Genomic DNA, 22,774 nt, shown 5'->3' on the forward strand with positions numbered 1-22,774 from the left:
GCTCCTCAGCCCCAGGCGCTTGCATCCGTAGTTATTACGTTGTCTACAGGCCCCTTCCAAGGCCTGCCCTTCATAAGGTAGGATTCCTCCAACCACCGTTGCAGAGACACACAGTTTGAGGGATTTTAACTTTGAAAACTAATGTTTGTGGACGACCGTCCCAATTTTCTAGGAGGAACCTCTGTATCTTCCTGATATGCGCTAATGCCCAGGGAACTGCCACCATCGTGGATGACATTAACCCAAACACCGACAAAATCGTTCTTAGGGAAACTTTGTCTTCCCCTTGTAATGATTTCACTGCCAAACTTATCTTCAGAATCTTCTTGGGAGGAAGGAAAATCATCTGTTTTACTGAATCCACTAGCATGCCAAGAAACTGAGTTCTCTGACTTGGAATTAGAGATGACTTCTCCAGGTTAATGTTCCGATACCAGATTCAAATGGATTTTCAGCTGTTCTGCTGAACTTCCTAGAATAAGCAAGTCGTCTAAATACGGAATGATTAAAATCGATTGTTCCCTTAACGGAATTAATGCTTCTCCCAGAATTTGTGAACATTCTTGGGGCAGAAGTGATCCCAAACAGGAGGCAAACAAACTGGTAGTGTTCTACCATCCCATTTATTCTCACTGCAAAACTTAAGAATTGTTATGATTTTTGGTGAATCGGCATATGCCAATATGCATCTCTTAGATCCAGAGATGCCATAAAGGCCTCTGGAAACAATAACTCCCTTACTGATTCCATCCGAAAATTTTTCATAAACCGACTCAGGTTTGTTAGGTGCAGAATCAAGCACAGGATGAATTCCATTACCTTGTACAGCTCCACGGAATATGTTGGAGCTTTATAAATCAATAATAATAATTCTGTCTTAGCATGTTCTGCAATATGCTTAAAATCTCTGGAACCAGAGTGGGATCTCTTAGGGCCTTTGAGATCACAAATCTTGATGGTGGAGGAAGGGTAAACTATTTGGAAACCAAACATTATTGTCTGGCGAATAAATGGATTTTTTGACACTTTTGCCCACCTAAGAGAAAGTATCTTAGCCTTCCCCCCACCGCCTGACACAAGTCATTGGGATTCTGACTGGGACTCTAGAGCTTTAGACTTAAAGCCCCCTTTCCTGGACTTGTCAAAAGTCCACCTCCTGCCTTTACTTTGATCCTTAGAGGCATCCTTTTGATCACTTCTTGGCTTACGAAAAATATTGTTACCACAGTCTTCTGTTTCTTAAGCAAAACTTTATTTTTATTCAATGTTTTTTTTTCCAAAGCTGAATCCAGTTCTGGACCAAACAACAATTCACCTGAAAAAGGGACACCACACAGCCTGTTTTTGGATGAGATATTACCATCCCATATTTTAAGCCACAAGGCTCTAATAGAAACAGAGCAATGGACCTGGCAGTAAACCTAATTGCTTCAGCAGAAGCATCTGATAAATATGCAGCAGTTTAAATGAAAATAGCAGTAGAATTAAACAATTGCAAAACAGGTGCACCAGCCAGTATGTTAGCTTTGAGCTGATTAATCCACAGCTCCAAAGTTGTGGCCACACATGTAGAGGTAAAAGCCGGCCTAACGTAGCCGCACTAGCCTCCCAAGACCTTTTCAAATAAACATCCACCTTTTAATTAAGTGGATCCTTCAGCTTTGTATAATTGATTATGAATTAACAAAACATCTACCACATCCTCAATACAGAATTTAAACTTTGAAACAGATTCAGATTCTATTTCTCTAGTGTCTGAAACTATCAACTTCAGTCACAGATACTCCAGATACAGCAACCTGAGAAGTGGATGGATTAGCATTCAATAATGAGGACTTAATTGATTCCAATGAAGCATTAATCACCTCTCTAAAGGATTCAATGTATCCTGAACAGAGTGACCCGGCTCCTCCCCTACAACCCTCTGTATGCACAACTGACAGAGTTTTTGCATAGGGCAACATAAAAATTGCACAAAGGGCATGTTTTATCATTGGGAGGATGCCTATGCTTATCTGCAGCAGCAGCAGATTTAGCAGAAGCCTTAGTATTGGCATAAACAACAACACAACAAGGCTTGTAACTCTGCTCACACATATAGCACAATCAGCCCAGAAAGAGAAACCATTATCTCACCTTTTGGGCGGCCTGGTTGCTCTCAATCCTCTCAGCATCTGACATGCTTCCAGCTGACACATCCAGCGCAGGACAAACTCTCTCTGAGCAACAATGCTACAGGCCCGCGCAGCTTCCCCTTGAAACATACCTGGCCTGCCGCGAATGGATGAGTGGCGGCCCGGAAGCTGCAGAGAGAGTAATGAGCCGGCACTACAAATTGTTACTTTCGGCATACCCGCCGGAAAGTACGCATCCGGACGCGGCCAAGCGTCCTAATGGCCGCAATGCGCTCCACGCTGCACATGGCCGCCGGCTTACCTCCGTCCTGCTCACTCCGCCGCAAGGCCGCCAAGGGGAACCCACGCCTTCCACTCTTGCTCTCCCTGGAAGCGGGAGAGAAAGGTAGGCAAACCCCAGGAAAGCTCCAGCCTGGGGCGCATGGCCAGACTGCCTCAGTACCACAGTCTCAGCCACCCAAAGAGATCCACCTGCAGCCCAGCACACAGGCTTCACCCAGAGGGGAGATGCCGACCTGCCTGGACGCAGGAACAAACAGCACTGAGGGTGGACTAACCATGTGACTTTTTTATAGGGGAAGTGCTGTCTGTTCCTGTTCCTGGGAGGAGCTACGTCTCACCTTTGCCCTGAAGGATTGTGGGGAAAAGTAACACTGGCCTCAATTCACGGAGCTTTATCAAACACTTTATCAAACGTTTGATAATTTACCTCATGGGTAAAATCTAATTTTGAATTCACTGAGGTGTTATATATTTATTGAACATTTTATCCGTAAAACATTCGATAAATCTATAACACCTCAGTGAATTAAAAATTAGATTTTACCCATGAGGTAAATTATCAAACGTTTGATAAAGTGTTTGATAAAGCTCCGTGAATTGAGGCCACTGTAGCAAAAACCCACATTTAAAATCAAATATCACCATAAACTGACAGGAACATAATTAAGTTTTGTGATAATGTGAGAACTATCCCAATACATTTTCTGTTTATGTACAATAGCACGTTTTAGCTGACCGCCCACTACCAACTGGCGGCGGCAAGGTGGCACCCCCAGGACTGCGTATCGCCGATCGGCGGCGGCACCTGGGGGACTAATTAGCCTGGGATAGCGCGCATAGATGCGCACGCATCAGCCGGCATTAGGCTCCGCCCACCCGTGACGTCAACCCGCCGGCCAATTAGCAGCGCTGGCGGGTTGTTAACCCCCGATCTGCCGCATAGAAAGTGTATAATACACTTTGTAATGTATACAAAGTGTATTATACAGGCTGCCTCCTCCCCTGGAGGTCCCAGTGATCGAGGGACCACCGGAGAGGAGGCAGCTGTGCATGTAAACACACACACACACACAGATCCTGTCCCCCTGATCACCCACAGTACAACCCCTCCCCCCCCCCTGAAAACCCCCTCAGACCACTGTTTGCACCCAATCACTATCTGTCAACGCTATATTTTAGATTAGGTCATAAACTGCCCCCTGGGGGCTCCTGATCAACACACACACACACACACACACACACACACACACACACACACACACACACACACACACACACCCCAGACCTCCCCCCCTGTGTACTGTATACATCTATTCTACCCTGCAATCACCCATCAATCACCCCCTGTCACTGCCACCCATCAGATCAGACCCTAACCTGCCCCTTGCGGGCACCTGATCACCTGCCCACACCCTCAGATCGCCCGCAGACCCGCCCTCAGATCACCTGCCAAGTGCATTGTTTACATCTGTTCTCCCCTCTAATCACCCACTGATCACCAATCACCCAGTCACTGCTACCCATCAGATCAGACCCTAATCTGCCCCTTGCGGGCACCCACACACACCCTCATATCGCCCTCAGACCCCCCCCAATCACCTCCCAAGTGCATTATTTACATCTGTTCTCACCTCTAATCACCCATCAATCACCCAGTCACTGCTACCCATCATACCCATCAGATCAGACCCTCATCTGCCCCTTGCAGGCACCCAATCACCCGCCCACACCCTCAGACCCCCTCTTATCGCCTCCCCAGTGCATTGATTGAATCTATTCCCCCCTCTAATCACACCCTGAGACACCCATCAATCAACCTTCTGTCACCCCCTAGCACACCTACCTATCAGATCAGGCCCTAATTTGCCCCGTGTGGGCTCCTGATCACTTGGCCAAACTCTCAGATCCCCCTCAGACCCCCTTTCGATCACCTCCCCAGTGCATTGATTGCATCTATTCTCCCCCTCTAATCACCCCCTGAGACACCAATTAACCTATTTTGGTTCCTGGACGTAGAAACTACCTCCAGGAACCATGTGCGCTACCGCGCGCGTGCACGCGCACTCCCGGCCGCGGATTCGGTAGCCAGGGAATCAATGTATCGGGCTATGGTGCCCGATCACTGATTCCTCTCCCCCGCTGAAAAAGCGACAGCTTCTCTCAGAAGCTGCGCCTTTTCTGGCCGTTCCCTCCCCGATGCGCCACTCTAAGCATGTGTTACGCTTAGAGTGACGTCATGTAAACAAACTCATGGCCACCATCTTGTGGGCAAAAAGTAATACTACAACTGAAAATAAAAACAAATTAAAATGAACACACATTTACATTATAAATCTATTATTTACCCCCCACCCTCCCAAAACTACCCAAATAAAATGTTTACTATAAAAAAAAAAAAAAAAAATAAACATTACAATAAAAAAAAAAAAAAAGTAAATATTTACCTAAGGGCCTAAACTTTTTAAATATCAATGTAAAGATGAAATATTTCTATATTTTTTTTTATTTTAAACTTGTTAATAGTGATAGATGCAAAATGGAAAAAATGCACCTTTATTTCCAAATAAAATATTGTCGCCATACATTGTGATAGGGACATAATTTTAACGGTGTAATAACCGGGACATATGGGCATATACAATACGTGAGTTTTAATTATGGAGGCATGCATTACTATAATGGCTGAAAACTGAGAAATAATGAATTTTTCCATTTTTTTCTTATTCTTCCTGTTAAAATGCGTTTACAGTACAGTGGCTCTTAGCAAAATGTACCCCCCAAAGAAAGCCTAATTGGTGGCGGAAAAAACAAGATATAGATCAGTTCATTGTGATAAGTAGTGATAAAGTTATAGGCTAATGAATGGGAGGTGAACATTTCTCTCGTGAAAACCACGGAACCTGAATGGGTTAATCACCTCCTGTCACACCCTAGCACTCCTATCCATCAGATCAGGCCCTAATCTGCAGGCTTCTGATCACCTGGCCAAACCCTCACCCGCCCCACCACAGTGACAGAATTTTTTTTCTGATCACTGCAAAAAACACTGTACAATAACTGTGGCGCTGTAAAGATCAGTTTTGATTTTTTCTTTTTTTTCTCTTTAAATCAAAAGTGACCACAGCTTTCTACTTCACAAGTTCTCTTTTTTGCTAGGTATGTGCTCTTTTTCCTGGGTAGTCTCAGAGGAATACCCCCTAAATTTAGCAGTCCACCATGGCAAAAAAGGGGTATTCTGCTGAAGAGGCCGCTGAGATTCTGGCTCAGTGGGGTGGGTGCGATTGGGAAGCCTCATCCGACGAATTATTAGGGTCAGAATACGAACCGGTGAACAGCAGTGGCTCTCTGACTCTGACCGATAGCAATGACGAGGTTGAGGTCCCGTCTAGAGCCAGACGTACCACACCCCATGTCACTGGACCGCAGGATCAGACTCAAGGGCAGCAGAGTGGTGCTAGCGCTGATCCGAGTTTTCTTGGTGAGGCATGCACCAGCAGCGTAGCATCTTTTGGATCTAGCACTAGTACTACCGTAGACCCTGGTGAAGTGGCGAGCACCAGCATGGTAGTAGAAACTGGGTCGGTGGCACGTGCATTAAGACCAGAGTCGCAGCCACCAGCAAAAACGGGCCCGTACTACCCATAGTACTTGTTGAATGTGTTCAGCTGAATCAGTGGGGATCAAGGAAGATAGGGGAAAGCATCTAAACCAGGATTTCTCAAGCAGGGTTCCATGGAACCCCAGGGTTCCTTGAGTACTCTACAGGGGTTCCCTAGCATTTCCCCCCCCCCCCTCCCCCCCATCATGGGGAATATATAATGGGGCACATTATAATAGGAGGTACTGTAAAAATAAGCACTAAATTGGAGGTCAGAATAATAATGAGCAGATTAATAAAAAGTGATGAGGATAAGGACCAGAGGCGCCAAAAAGAGTAAAAACAATGTAAGGATAAAAAAATGGGGGGAGACGTGCTCACCACCCATCCAACAGACCAAAAACCGATAGAAAACACAGTGCTTGATCAAAAAATCAGCAATTTATTGATACTCCCAGATGCTACGCGTTTCACGGGATTAACCCGCTTCCTCAGGCAATTATACAGGAGTACAGGCTATAAAAGATACAGAACAAAAAACATCCATAAATAAAAGACCCCAAAAGCTTGTAATAGTTAACAACCAAATTCATGCTTCACAGATCAAAGTGCAAATCATAGTGCAAGTAAATGCATTTAATACATGATCATCTAAAAAGGCTCAATCACTGGGACTCATTCGAGTATCTACCTGTGCCAATACTGCAAAAGTAAAATTGTTGGGGAGAGGTAAAAATATAAATATAAAACTGTTGGGGAAGGTGAAAACTAAATGATTAACATGCCAGGCTGAATCGTGATGGCTGTAAGCAATATATGCTGGGCTTTAACAGTAGTGAGAGTGTCTGGGTTCCCTTGACCCGGGATAATGCAGATATAATGTTGCAATACAATGTGCAAAAAAAACAAGTACAGTGTGCATAAAAATTAAGAGGGGACTTACCAGTTGGGGGTCTGAAACGAGCTCAGCGCCTCAGTGGAGAACGAGGTGCACTGAGCCCTAGAAATAGCTTGAATGAGCGGAGAACGCCGTCTCCGCAATGGGCTGCATCACTTCCGCCGCGCTGTGCGGAAGTGACGCTTGGCGCATGCGCCGGAGGGTATCGGCGCCATATTGGATGTGGTATAGTGCTGGCAAACAGGGCTCCGCTTGTACGCGGTTTTCCGTCAGTTATCTGCGTCCATGTGACGCGACCACACGCACAATGCTGGCGCTATAAGCGCCTACCAACTCACAGAACGCTAAGGCATTAAATTGCCTTTATATGTAGTGGACGTTGAGAATAATGGCCGCTGTAGCCTGGGGAATAGGGGAAGGAGTTTTTTAAAACATAATATTATAGGAAAATCAAGGAATTTTTACTACAACAATTCCAGCATTCAAATTTTTCTTGGTATATTACATAAACATAAAAACATCATATTTAGCACAATAAACAGAGAAAATCTATACATATGCTTAACATAAGATCATTAATCATAAAATAAATATAAATTGATTGTTATAAAAATTCATCAAACAGCGGAAAACATCATAATCTTGATGGATTAAGATAGATAAAAGAGAGGACAAGTGTACTAAAACAAAATATCACTATCAATCGTCGTGCGACTAACAGCACCATAGATACAATATCGTATGGGTATAAAACTATAATTTAGTCTAGAACGCTTTTTCTAGGACCTCATTAAGACCGTTCGGGACCAGACTTTTTAGGATATTGATCCAGTATATCTCCTTCTGGCGCAGCGCTTCAAAGATGTTAGGGGTGTGCGGGGGAATCACCTCTATGAAAGTGATGTGAAATAATCGGGGATCTCTATCGTGGTGCGTGCCAAAATGTCTAGAGACACTGTGAGTTGCCAGGCAGTTGATAATGTTCCTCTTATGTTGGCCGACCCTGCTGCGAGCCTCCTGGGTCGTCCGGCCCACATATTGGAGGCCGCAAGGGCAGGATATGAGATAAATGATGTACCGGGAGTCGCAATTGATATATTGTTTAATAGGGTATGTACTTGATGTGACAACCGATTGGAAGGTGTTGGTGTCACTTACAAACTGGCAAGCTGTACAACGGGGCTTTTTACATGGAAAAGATCCGGGTCTAGTGTGGCCTTTGAACTGCATGTTCTTAAGCTTACTTGGGGCCAGTAGGTAACGTAAATTCGGGGCTCTCCTGTATGTTAAAGATGGTCTATCGGGGATTGCCGATTTTAGATAGGGATCTTGGAGCAGGAGGTCCCATCTATTTTGTAATATTGACCTGATAGTGTTGTGTTGGGCACTGAATCTCGTGATGAATCGTGGAAAGGATGATTCCTGGGTAGTGGCTAATGTCGGTTTGGTAAGGTCTGTTAAGGTGGCTCTGCGCCTGGCATCTCTCAACAGTTTGTTGGGGTACTTACGTTCAATAAATTTATTTGTCAGAATCGCAGACTGTGAATGGAAGTCTTTATAATCGGTGCAGTTACGGAAGATGCGTTTATATTGGCAGTAGGGGGTATTGGTGGTCCAGGGTTTATGGTGGTGACTTTTGAAATGAATATAATTGTTGGCATCAACCTTTTTGAAAAAGGTTTTAGTTTTTATTTTGTCTCCATCAACATATAAGGACAAGTCTAGAAATTCTATGGTGGTGCAATGGTGTTGGGCTGTGAATTGAAGGCCAGCTGTGTTATTGTTTAGGTAGTGAACAAAATCTGTGATGCTATTGGAATCACCATGCCATATAAAGATAAGATCGTCGATATATCTTTTATAGAATATAATATTACTTTGGAAGGGGTGTTGCGGATGAAATTTTAGACGTTCCAGGAGGCCCATGGACAGGTTTGCGAAGGACGGCGCAAACAAACTGCCCATGGCCGTCCCGGTGAGCTGGTGGTAGTATTTTTCTTGAAAACTGAAGGTATTGTGCGTTAAGATGAACTCGGCACATTGCGTAATGAAATTTCTCTGGGCTATGGGCATATGTGCGTTGTTGCATGTGTCCCACCAAAATCCTGTTTGGCCCACACTACTGTGCTTGAAAAGACACCTATCGATAGGCCTGTTGCAACCTCTCCCGCTGCAGTGGCAGCGGGGCTGGCTGACCCTCCTGCGGCCCCTGTAAACACTTTAGCGAATAAAATTACCTCTACACTTAAAATTAAGAATAATCCAATATTTAAAATTAAGTCGAAAAAAGGGAAATTACCAAACATCAAAATTAAAAATAACAAAAACATCCCTAGATCCAGTAATTTGAAACCACTTTACAAGTTTTTCAAAGGGCCACCACCAGCCACACTGTGTATGCCTCTCAGACCTGATCCTAAGGTGGCCACACTGTCTGACCGTACCTGTAATGCTACTACGGACGTCATTAGCATCTCCCAATTGAGCATTTACGATACCTCAACACAGAATTCAGATCACCCTACAGACCCGACAGCCCTGAATGACGCACCAGACACTACGGAGAGTCTAGATAACACTATAACTACAGCATGTTTTTTAGACCTACCAGCCTCCTTATCCCAAAATACCTTGGTTCTCCCGCTACCGAGCCCCACCAACAATCTATTGTCTTGAATCCCAGACACAATATGAAGCGGTCGCACCCAGACCCCGGAAAAGAGGTAGCCGGGGCAAAGGCAAAACAAATAAAAAAAAAGACGCACTGGAGCTATCTCCAATCCCAACTCGCAAATGAGAAGTATTTTTAATTTGTCTGATCATTTATTATCTACACATGAAACAAAATTGTTGGAGAAAGGCTTATCATTTTGTCCTACTAATACTTCAAATCTAAACGAATTATACACAGATCTTAATGCTTATATACGGAAGCTTACATTAAGACGTCATTTTGCCATAAAAAAGCATAAGGAGTTATCCACTAACCCTGACAATGGCTTGATCATTACCGATAACCCATCAATACCCCCGATCACTATTAACCAAAGTGAGGTGTCCACCGAGAGGTATATTACTACTCAGTTAAAGGGTCGCTCTAGATTCTATCCCACAGCATCCAAGGGTCATCTATTACAGTCCTTTCATGATCTTGTTTTAGAGGATCTCCAAAAAGATCAATCTACAGGCTCCCCCCCCCTCAAACCTTACACAAGCAGAGCAATCTGCACTTCAGAGACTCAAATCAACACACGACATTGTGATCAAACCCGCGGACAAGGGTGGGGGCATTGTTCTTCTCAATCGGGCCGACTATCTTGAGGAGGCCTCCCGCTTATTAGATAACCCCCTACACTATGCCGTTTTGGATCATGACCCAACAGAGGAATATAACACCACATTGAAAGCTTTCATAAATGACAATTTTTTCAAGGGTATCCTTACTAAAAACGAGAGGAGCTTCCTTATCAACCAACATCCGAGAACCCCATTTTTTTATTACCTTCCTAAGATACATAAAACACTCAATAAACCACCGGGCCGTCCTATTATATCAGGCATTGAATCCACCACAAGTAATTTATCGGTCTTTGTTGATCATCACCTTCAGCCCCACGTTCGGACACTTCCATCCTACCTCAAGGACTCTCAGCACCTTATACAGCTGATAAAAGATATAGCTTGGCAAGAGAATTATCACTGGCTCACCTGCGATGTAACATCATTATACACCAACATTCCCCATGACTTTGGATTGACAGCCATTGACCAATTTTTAAGCAACAACGCACATATGCCCATAGCCCAGAGAAATTTCATTACGCAATGTGCCGAGTTCATCTTAACGCACAATACCTTCAGTTTTCAAGAAAAATACTACCACCAGCTCACCGGGACGGCCATGGGCAGTTCGTTTGCGCCCTCCTTCGCAAACCTGTCCATGGGCCTCCTGGAACGTCTAAAATTTCATCCGCAACACCCCTTCCAAAGTAATATTATATTCTATAAAAGATATATCGACGATCTTATCTTTATATGGCATGGTGATTCCAATAGCATCACAGATTTTGTTCACTACCTAAACAATAACACAGCTGGCCTTCAATTCACAGCCCAACACCATTGCACCACCATAGAATTTCTAGACTTGTCCTTATATGTTGATGGAGACAAAATAAAAACTAAAACCTTTTTCAAAAAGGTCGATGCCAACAATTATATTCATTTCAAAAGTCACCACCATAAACCCTGGACCACCAATACCCCCTACTGCCAATATAAACGCATCTTCCGTAACTGCACCGATTATAAAGACTTCCATTCACAGTTTGCGATTCTGACAAATAAATTTATTGAACGTAAGTACCCCAACAAACTGTTGAGAGATGCCAGGCGCAGAGCCACCTTAACAGACCTTACCAAACCGACATTAGCCACTACCCAGGAATCATCCTTTCCATGATTCATCACGAGATTCAGTGCCCAACACAACACTATCAGGTCAATATTACAAAATAGATGGGACCTCCTGCTCCAAGATCCCTATCTAAAATCGGCAATCCCCGATAGACCATCTTTAACATACAGGAGAGCCCCGAATTTACGTAACCTACTGGCCCCAAGTAAGCTTAAGAACATGCAGTTCAAAGGCCACACTAGACCCGGATCTTTTCCATGTAAAAAGCCCCGTTGTACAGCTTGCCAGTTTGTAAGTGACACCAACACCTTCCAATCGGTTGTCACATCAAGTACATACCCTATTAAACAATATATCAATTGCGACTCCCGGTACATCATTTATCTCATATCCTGCCCTTGCGGCCTCCAATATGTGGGCCGGACGACCCAGGAGGCTCGCAGCAGGGTCGGCCAACATAAGAGGAACATTATCAACTGCCTGGCAACTCACAGTGTCTCTAGACATTTTGGCACGCACCACGATAGAGATCCCCGATTATTTCACATCACTTTCATAGAGGTGATTCCCCCGCACACCCCTAACATCTTTGAAGCGCTGCGCCAGAAGGAGATATACTGGATCAATATCCTAAAAAGTCTGGTCCCGAACGGTCTTAATGAGGTCCTAGAAAAAGCGTTCTAGACTAAATTATAGTTTTATACCCATACGATATTGTATCTATGGTGCTGTTAGTCGCACGACGATTGATAGTGATATTTTGTTTTAGTACACTTGTCCTCTCTTTTATCTATCTTAATCCATCAAGATTATGATGTTTTCCGCTGTTTGATGAATTTTTATAATAATCAATTTATATTTATTTTATGATTAATGATCTTATGTTAAGCATATGTAAAGATTTTCTCTGTTTATTGTGCTAAATATGATGTTTTTATGTTTATGTAATATACCAAGAAAAATTTGAATGCTGGAATTGTTGTAGTAAAAATTCCTTAATTTTCCTATAATATTATGTTTTAAAAAACTCCTTCCCCTATTCCCCAGGCTACAGCGGCCATTATTCTCAACGTCCACTACATATTAAGGCAATTTAATGCCTTAGCGTTCTGTGAGTTGGTAGGCGCTTATAGCGCCAGCATTGTGCGTGTGGTCGCGTCACATGGACGCAGATAACTGACGGAAAACCGCGTACAAGCGGAGCCCTGTTTGCCAGCACTATACCACATCCAATATGGCGCCGATACCCTCCGGCGCATGCGCCAAGCGTCACTTCCGCACAGCGCGGCGGAAGTGATGCAGCCCATTGCGGAGACGGCGTTCTCCGCTCATTCAAGCTATTTCTAGGGCTCAGTGCACCTCGTTCTCCACTGAGGCGCTGAGCTCGTTTCAGACCCCCAACTGGTAAGTCCCCTCTTAATTTTTATGCACACTGTACTTGTTTTTTTTGCACATTGTATTGCAACATTATATCTGCATTATCCCGGGTCAAGGGAACCCAGACACTCTCACTACTGTTAAAGCCCAGCATATATTGCTTACAGCCATCACGATTCAGCCTGGCATGTTAATCATTTAGTTTTCACCTTCCCCAACAGTTTTATATTTATATTTTTACCTCTCCCCAACAATTTTACTTTTGCAGTATTGGCACAGGTAGATACTCGAATAAGTCCCAGTGATTGAGCCTTTTTAGATGATCATGTATTAAATGCATTTACTTGCACTATGATTTGCACTTTGATCTGTGAAGCATGAATTTGGTTGTTAACTATTACAAGCTTTTGGGGTCTTTTATTTATGGATGTTTTTTGTTCTGTATCTTTTATAGCCTGTACTCCTGTATAATTGCCTGAGGAAGCGGGTTAATCCCGTGAAACGCGTAGCATCTGGGAGTATCAATAAATTGCTGATTTTTTGATCAAGCACTGTGTTTTCTATCGGTTTTTGGTCTGTTGGATGGGTGGTGAGCACGTCTCCCCCCATTTTTTATCCTTACATTGTTTTTACTCTTTTTGGCGCCTCTGGTCCTTATCCTCATCACATTGCTGTCCACCTATGGTGGCAAGGATTTTCTCCTAATTTCCTTCTACAGAGAGCGACATCTTATACCTGAGTGGGGTCAGGTTCTAGTTCTCCCCACCGGCATATGGAGTGGTTGCCTAGGGGCAACCCACGTTTGTGAGTATAAATTCTTTCGATCTATTGTGGCTACATTGTCTAGATTTACTACACCATTTGGGCTCTCGGTCTTTTGTCTTTGTTTTCTAAAGTGCAGATTAATAAAAAGCACTAGGATAAGGAGATGTAATGAGTGGCATTGTAATAGCGTAGTGGTCCTCAAACTAAGGCCTGCGGGCCGAATATGGCCCCCCAGAGGCTTTTTTACTGGCCCCCACACACACAAAATGTATTACTTCTAGATGCGGTCAGCTACATCTTTAAATATTGGTGGTCCGCATATAGAATAGCAGTGCTGGCACCACCCATCCACATGGAAGCCAGACAGCAGTAATTTGCTGGTTTCCAATCAAATTCCACATCAGGTGACACTGTTGTCCAATTGCACTGCAGATTGTCACCTGGTTATGCATCACTGTCTGGCCCACAAAGACTTCTACATCATTTTATGTATACTCCGGCCCCCTAGCAGTCTGAAGTATGTTGACCCGGCCCTTGACCCAAAGCGTTTGAGGACCCCTATAATAGGGTGTAGTGAAATAAACAGCCACACCTAATTTTAAAGACTATGCCTCCTGCAAAATAAATGCAAGGGTTACTCGGGATAAAAAATAAAAAAAAAAAAGTGTTTTCAGGGGTTCCTTGAGATCCAAAAGTAAATTGCAGTGTTCCTCCAGGGTAAAAACGTTGAGCAAGGCTGATCTGGACTATCCAAAAGTTTCCCTTCACTGAGGCAAGTATCTAACCTTTATTATTCAGATAGCTTCAGGTATGCACAAGTGTGATGGGGTACTTAAATGGAACCTTAACCAAAGGTATAAAAAGAAGGAAAGAAAAATGTTTTACTACCTTCCCCTAGCCATTTGCAGACTGCGTGGGCTAGAAACTTTTTTTTTTCTTATGCTTTAGTTAAGGTTCCCTTTAAGATGAGGTTATCCACAAAAATGGGGCACTTGAAAAACATTTCTTTCAAAAGGCATACAGACGGTAATAACAGTTCAACAACACTGCCTTAGGCATCACCATACCTTAATAAGTAGATCCACAATGTGTGCATGCCCCTCATCTGCTGCCAGGTGAAGTGGGGTTCGGTCCACTTTAGTACGAGCATCTCTGCTGATTCCTGCTTGGAGAAGCACCTTCACAGTAGAGAAGTGACCACTCTGAGCTGCTAAATGCAGAGGTGACGTTCCAAGCTAAACAAAGACAAGTTCAAAAAGGCAATACAAGGAAAAGAAGTCAGAGTTTGGAAAGTGGAAACTCACTGAAGAACTACAAGCTTTAGAATGCCATGCTAGCCGCACGCTAGAACTTAGTTCAACAGCTGAAGACAATTAGGAACTCTGAAGTTTTTCTATGATATGTATACCCAGTCTGTGGTGAATGGAGCTCCACTTTGCATCAGTTGACGAACTTCATCATCATTGCCACAGCGTGCCGCTTCCAGCAATCTCTTTCCCAAGTCCAGGGCCATCTGCAAGGAAGATGTACTGCAAAATAAGTTAGAGGAATTATACTGAAAACAATTAATAAAAAGGCCTTTTTTTTTTACAATATTTCTTTATAAATACAGTCAGGGTTTACCCATTGTAAAATATGTCCTCACCCTTCTCTCTCCCTGATAAAGGTGACATTTTAATGCTCTCCAGTGCAGCTCTGCTGAGCCAGGATAATTAATTGAAGTTCATAATTACCGTACTCTTAGCGGTAATTGTATTTCTGTAAGTTATTGTGACAGTATACGTAGAGAGCGTTTAAACGGTCCCTCCCCAAACATACCGTCAGTACGTTAAACATATTACCTTAGCCTGTTACAAATGACGTACAGTAATACAATAACCAGTAAAAGTAATCATGAACGTCTGTTGCTTCGTAGCAGGATATGGAGAGCCTTCCAGATAAAACCTTCAGGGCGGGACTACTGCAGACAAGACTTTCCTCCCAAATGAAAGTTCTTCATTCCACAAAACATCTTAACCACTTCCCGACCGCCGTATATACAATTGGCGGCAAGAAGTGGACCCCGCAAGGGCATGGGCGGCGCGATCGCGTCATTCGTGACGCGATCGGCCGCCGGCAACTGGCTCCGCCCCCCTCGCGCTGTAACCCGCCGGCCGTTCGGAAGCGCCGGCGGGTTACTAGCACCCGGATCGCCGCATACAAAGTGTATAATACACTTTGTAATGTTTACAAAGCGTATTATACAGGCTGCCTCCTGCCCTGGTGGTCCCAGTGTCCGAGGGACCACCAGGGCAGGCTGCAGCCACCCTAGTTTGCACCCAAGCACACTGATTTCCCCCCCCCCTGCCCCCTGATCGCCCACAGCACCCCTCAGACACCCCCCTGCCCACTGTTTGCACCCAATAACCCACTAATCACCCAATCAATCACTCCCTGCCACTATCTGTCAACGCTATTTTTTTTTATGCCCTAAACTGCTCCCTGCTCCCTCCTGATCACCCCTCAGATTCTCTCCAGCCTCCCCCCCCCCCCCCGGTGTACTGTATGCATCTATCCCCCTGATCACCTGTCAATCACCTGTCAATCACCCCGTCACTGCCACCCATCAATCAGCCCCTAACCAGCCCCTTGCGGGCAATCTGATCACCCACCCACACCAATAGATCGCCCGCAGATCCGACGTCAGATCACCTCCCAAGTGCATTGTTTACATCTCTTCTCTACCCTAAACACCCACCAATTACCCATCAATCACCCCCTATCACCACCTGTCACTGTTACCCATCAGATCAGACCCTAATCTGCCCCTTGCGGGCACCCAATCACCCGCCTATACGCTCAAATTGCCCTCAGACCCCCCCCCCCCCCCTTATCAATTCGCCAGTGCAATATTTACATCTTTTCTTCCCTGTAATAACCCACTGATCACCTGTCAATCACCCATCAATCACACCCTGTCACTGCCACCCATCAATCACACCCTGTCACTGCCACCCATCAATCACCCCCTGTCACTGCCACCCATCAATCAGCCCCTAACCTGCCCCTTGTGGGCAATCTGATCACCCACTCACACCAATAGATCGCCCGCAGATCCGACGTCAGATCACCTCCCAAGTGCATGGTTTACATCTCTTCTCTACCCTAAACACCCACTAATTACCCACCAATCACCCCCTGTCACTGCTACCCATCAGATTAGACCCCTATCTGCCCCTGGGGCACTCAATCACCCGCCCACACCCTCAGAACGCCCTCAGACCCCAGCCCTGATTACCTCGCCAGTGCATTGCCTGCATCTATTCCCCCCTCTAATCACACCTTGAGACACCCATCAATCACCTCCTGTCACCCCCTAGCACACCTACCCATCAGATCAGGCCCTAATTTGCCCCGTGTGGGCTCCTGAACACTCGGCCAAACCCTCAGATCCCCCTCAGACCCCCTTCCGATCACCTCCCCAGTGCATTGATTGCATCTATTGTCCCCTTTAACCACCCCCTGAGACACCCATCAATCACCTCCTGTCACCCCCCTAGCACTCCTATCCATCAGATCAGGCCCAATACAACCGGTCATCTAAAAGGCCACCCTGCTTATGACCGGTTCCACAAAATTCGCCCCCTCATAGACCACCTGTCATCAAAATTTGCAGATGCTTATACCCCTGAACAGTCATTTTGAGACATTTGGTGTCCAGACTACTCACGGTTTTGGGCCCGTAAAATGCCAGGGTGGTATAGGAACCCCACAAGTGACCCCATTTTAGAAAAAAAAAAAAAAAAAAAAGACACCCCAATGTATTCTGTAGGAGTATGACGAGTTCATAGAAGATTTTATTTTTTTTTTTCAAAAGTTAGCAGAAATTGATTTTTATTGTTTTTTTTTCACAAAGTGTCATTTTTCACTAACTTGTGACAAAAAATAAAATCTTCTATGAACTTGCCATACTCCTAACGGAATACCTTGGGGTGTCTTTTCTAAAATGGGGTCACTTGTGGGGTTCCTATACTGCCCTGGCATTTTAGGGGCCCTAAACCGTGAGGAGTAGTCTAGAAAACAAATGCCTCAAAATGACCTGTGAATAGGACGTTGGGCCCCTTAGCGCACCTAGGCTGCAAAAAAGTGTCACATGTGGTATCGCCGTACTCAGGAGAAGTAGTATAATGTGTTTTGGGGTGTATTTTTACACATACCCATGCTGGGTGGGAGAAATATCTCTGTAAATGACAATTTGTTTATTTTTTTTTTTTTTACACACAATTGTCCATTTACAGAGAGATTTCTCCCACCCAGCATGGGTATGTGTAAAAATACACCCCAAAACACATTATACTACTTCTCCTGAGTACGGCAATACCACATGTGTGGCACTTTTTTGCAGCCTAACTGCGCTAATGGGCCCAAAGTCCAATGAGCACCTTTAGGCTTTACAGGGGTGCTTACAAATTAGCACCCCCCAAAATGCCAGGACAGTAAACACACCCCACAAATGACCCCATTTTGGAAAGTAGACACTTCAAGGTATTCAGAGAGGGGCATGGTGAGTCCGTGGCAGATTTCATTTTTTTGTCACAAGTTAGCAGAAATGGAAACTTTTTTTTGTTTTTCTTGTCACAAACTCATTTTCCGCTAACTTGTGACAAAAAATAATATATTCTATGAACTCACTATGCCTCTCAGTGAATATTTTGGGAGGTCTTCTTTCCAAAATGGGGTCATTTGGGGGGTATTTATACTATCCTGGAATTCTAGCCCCTCATGAAACATGACAGGTGGTCAGAAAAGTCAGAGATGCTTGAAAATGGGAAAATTCACTTTTTGCACATAGTTTGTAAACTCTATAACTCTTACCCAAACCAATAAATATAGGCTAAATGGGTTTTTTTTTTTATCAAAAACATGTTTGTCCACATTTTTCGTGCTGCATGTATACAGAAATTTTACTTTATTTGAAAAATGTCAGCACAGAAAGTTAAAAAAAAATTTTTTTTTTACAAAATTCATGTCTTTTTTGATGAATATAAGTAAAAAAAAAAAAAAAAAAAAAAAAAAACGCAGCAGCAATCAAACAGCACCAAAAGAAAGCTTTATTAGTGACAAGAAAAGGAGCCAAAATTCATTTAGGTGGTAGGTTGTATGAGCGAGCAATAAACCATGAAAGCTGCAGTGGTCTGAATGAAAAAAAAAGTGCCTGGTCCTTAAGGGGGGTAAAGCCCACGGTCCTCAAGTGGTTAAGTATAATGTTTTATGAATGTATGTAAATTTGACCAAGTAACTGCTCTGCAAATTTGGTCTATTGAAGCTGATTACTTCTCAGCCCAGGAGGAGGAAACTTCGCTTAGCCCGAAAAGCCCCAAAATTCTCTACAGGAACTTTACCTGATTGACACAAAACTACAGCATGTTTTATCCATCTGAAAAAGGGAACTTTTGAAGCTTTTAAGCCTTTTCTAGCACCGTGGAAGAGCAAAAGAATATTATCTTCCTTCCTCCAGTCTGCTGTGAGTTTTAGGTTATGTAACATCTTTTAACATATAAATGAATGAAAACTGCATTCTTTAGTAACTGGTTTATGGCAAAAAGAGGATAAAGAGCTTAAAAGCTCAGTTTGTAATAAACTGGCCCTTATTCATGACATGTTTATCTCCAACACTTTCACCTTCCTGGGGCTCACGAGACATGGCTAACTCCATCAGACACTGTCTCCAGCTGCTCTATCACATGGTGGTCTAAAATTTAGTCATGCCCCTAGACTTGGCCACAAACATGAAGGCGGGGTGGGGGATCCTCCTCTCTGACCACTGTTCCTTTAAACCACTCACACCATTGCCAGCACTCTCACTCTCATCCTTTGAGGTTCATGCTGTCCGTCTACTCTCCACACCACATTCAGATTGCCGTTATCTACCACCCGTCCAGTCCAGCCTCTACTTTCATAATCACTTTTCGACATTGGCTTCTCCAGTTCCAGTGGAGACAGAAAGGTTGAATAGAGTTGTTAGGGCGGGATTAAAGGAGGAGGAAAGTTGGGGGATTAGATGAGAGGGAATGGGGTCCAGGGCACAGGTAGTGAGATGTGTTTTGGAGATTAGTGAGGAAAGACACTGTTCAGTGAGTGTGGTGAAAGGTGTTAGAGTGGGAGAGTGGTCTTGTGGAGCGGGGGGAAGGCAGTTAGTAGTGAGCAAGGGTACAGGCGAGCAGAAGGAATTTACAGGTGTTGGTTGGGCTGGTGAAAACGGTTGCGTGTTGAAGCTGTTACGTATTGCATCAATCTTGCTTGTGAAGTCATCAGCTGACAGACATGTGGTAGGTGGGGGACGAAGTAGGGAGTTAAAGGTGTTGAACAATTGTTTTGGGTTGTGGGACTGTAAGGAAATGAGCAAGGAGAAGTAAGATTGCTTAGCAGAGGTGAGAGCATCCCTGAGCTCCTGCATAGTTTGTTTATAGTGATGAAAGTCCTCTACAGCAGTGCTCTTTCTCCAGCATCTTTCTGCCACCCTTTTCAGCTGTTTGTTTGGTTCAGTGAGCCAGAGCTGGCGGTTAGTTTGGCGGGTGGTGGTGGAGTGGAGCAGCTGAATTCATGGCAGAGGAGACTAAACTAAATAAGTAACTGGATGCGGCCTCAGGGTCAGTGTAGGAAGACAGAGTACTTAGAGGTTGCAAGGCCTCAGTCAGGGAATTCATATCCAGGTTGCGGTAATTGCTGCGCATGACCGTATGGTGTAGTGTTGGAGGAGTTGATGGTAGAGAAGAATTGATTGAGAAGGAGTTGAAGAGAAATATCTGGCATTCCGGATCGATTTAAATCGAAAAAAGCGGGAAATCCGATCGGATTTTTCAGTCAAATGAAAAAAAAGCTTTCGATTTTTTCGAGAGATACGATCGTTTTTATCGAATTACTGTAAAATCGTGTGTGGCCACCTTAAGTCATAGACTAAAACTAGTCCTTGGTAAGAGTACTTGTAAAAGGTACAGGCCAGAACAAAGAACATCTATCAGGCACTAGGCAATGTAACTGTGGGTACATGTAAAGGTGGACACACACACACACACACACACGATACAATAAAATGATCCGATTTTACAGTAATTCGATAAAAACGATCGTATCTCAAAAAAAAAAAAAAAAAAAAAAAAAAAAAAAAAAAAAAATCGAAAGCTTTTTTTTCATTCGACTGAAAAATCCGATCGGATTTCCCGTTATTTTCGATTTAAATCGATCCGGAATGCCAGATATTTCTCTTCAATTTCTACTAAAGATTGTATGGTGTGTGTTGGATTGTTAATTTATTACTATACACACCCTAGCAATTTTCTTTGAGTTTCCAATCATTTTTATCATAATTGAAATCATTTTTATCATAATTGAGGAAAAAATTTAACATAGGTGTGTGGTACATTGGTCATATTTTTGAAATGTTACAATCAGTCAGAAAAATTTATTGCAATTCTTAAATTGAACAGATATTTAAAAAATTGTATGGTGTGTGGCCACCTTAAGAGTGATGTGCAGGTACTCTGCAGGGGAATAAGGAGATACTTCCTCTATTACACATTCTTCATGCACAATCTGTACCAGGTTTATGGGTGATAGACAAAACCTCTGTGTTCAATGTGCACAACATTCTCAGTGGATTCCCTGCAGCTCTGTGGAGAGTTCATATGTAGAGTATAGTACTACCGTGTAACAAAGTAAACCTGAGACAGATGAAATTACTCACTGTTCATCGTCATGGGCGATTTCAACAGGGCCAACCTCCGCCAAGAGCTTCGCCGCTACCATCAGCATATCACCTGCCCCACCAGAAATGCCAACACACTGGACCACTGTTACACGGTCCTGAAGGATGCATACAAAGCCACCCCTTGGGCAGCTCTAGGTTCATCTTATCACTGTCTCATCCACCTGATACCAACTTACAGGAGACGCCTGGAGACATCGAAACCGGTCCTCAAATCCTCCAAAGTGTGGTCAAGCGAAGCGAAGCTACAACTTCAGGCCTGCTTCGACTGCACAGACTGGCAGGTCCTGGAATCCCCAGACTTGGATGAATGGGCTGAAAATGTCACCTCATACATTAACTTCTGTGAGAATCATTGCATACCAACGAAAACCTTTAAAAACTTTATCCGAACGACAAACCGTGGTTCTCAAAAAAACTACGGCAACTTCGCAGAAGCAAAGAGGACGCGCACAAGTCAGGAAACCGAGATGAATACAGAAGGGCAAGAAATGACCTGAACAGAGAACTGAGGGCTGCCAAGAAGGGCTACGCGGATAAACTGGAACAGAACCTCTCCTCAAACGACTCGCGAGCTGTGTGGAAAGGGCTCAAGGCTTCCACCAACTATAAGCCTCCCCCGCAGCATGCAACACCGAGTGCTGAGCTTGCCGAGAATCTCAGCGAATTCTACTGTAGATTTGAGAACCAGTCTCCCCCACAGCTACGGGCACCTCCCCCCGACCCTGCCCCTGAGGCCCCGAGACCAAACTCGCCCCCTCCACCAGTGAAAAAGGCAGATGTTCTGAAACACTTGTTAAGGATAAATGTCAGGAAAGCCTTGGGCCCGGATGGAGTGTCACCAGCCTGCCTGAAATCTGGCGCTCGACAGCTCACCCCTATTCTTTCCTCCATCTTCAACAAGTCCCTTCAGAGTGGGAAAGTCCCCGCATGCTTCAAGAGGTCCACCATCATCCCTGTCCCCAAAAAGCAAGGCGTCACCGACCTCAACAACTTCAGACCCGTGGCTCTTACATCAGTCATCATGAAGATTCTTGAAAGGATGGTGCTCCCCCTCCTCAAGCTCACCACTGAGGCCCTGCTGGATCAGCACCAGTTCGCATACAGAGCAAACAGGTCCACCGACGACGCCATCAATATCTGCCTAGAGCTCATCCACAATCATCTGGACAAACCTGGCACGTATGCCAGGATCCTCCTTCTTGACTTCAGCTCAGCTTTTAATACCATCAGCCCCATAATACTTCAGGAGAACCTTGCCTCACTCGGGGTCCACCCCACTCTACGCCTGTGGATCACAGACTTCCTCACCAACAGAACCCAGGTCGTAAAGCTAGGCACCATCTCCTCTCAACCTCGGATTACAAATATAGGAGCACCACAAGGGTGCGTCCTTTCGCCGTTCCTGTTCTCCCTGTACACGAATGCATGCAGATCCACAGCGGACTCCGTCAAAGTGATCAAATTCGCTGACGACACCACCATTGTCGGCCTCATCACTAAAAATGATGAAGAAGCATACCGCTAACAGGTTGAGAGCATATGCCACTGGTGCAGG

General features: G+C 44.4%; 1 protein-coding gene across 2 annotated transcripts in view; it reads right to left on the minus strand.

Annotated features, from left to right (window-relative positions):
• LOC137532743 (GA-binding protein subunit beta-2-like) overlaps window positions 1-22,774 on the minus strand; it is a 433,369-nt gene that overhangs the window by 404,769 nt on the left and 5,826 nt on the right. Inside the window, exons 2-3 of one of the 2 annotated variants that reach the window (XM_068253596.1) lie at window positions 14,881-14,985; window positions 14,540-14,707 (exon numbers count right to left, since the gene is read on the minus strand). In XM_068253596.1, the coding sequence (XP_068109697.1) occupies window positions 14,540-14,707; window positions 14,881-14,985 (273 nt within the window). Of the gene's footprint in view, window positions 1-14,539; window positions 14,708-14,880; window positions 15,002-22,774 lie in introns of both variants that reach the window. The other variant, XM_068253597.1, reaches the window with a different exon arrangement.

The sequence above is a fragment of the Hyperolius riggenbachi genome, chromosome 9 (assembly GCF_040937935.1).
Source record: "Hyperolius riggenbachi isolate aHypRig1 chromosome 9, aHypRig1.pri, whole genome shotgun sequence".
Taxonomy (NCBI): Eukaryota; Metazoa; Chordata; class Amphibia; order Anura; family Hyperoliidae; genus Hyperolius; species Hyperolius riggenbachi.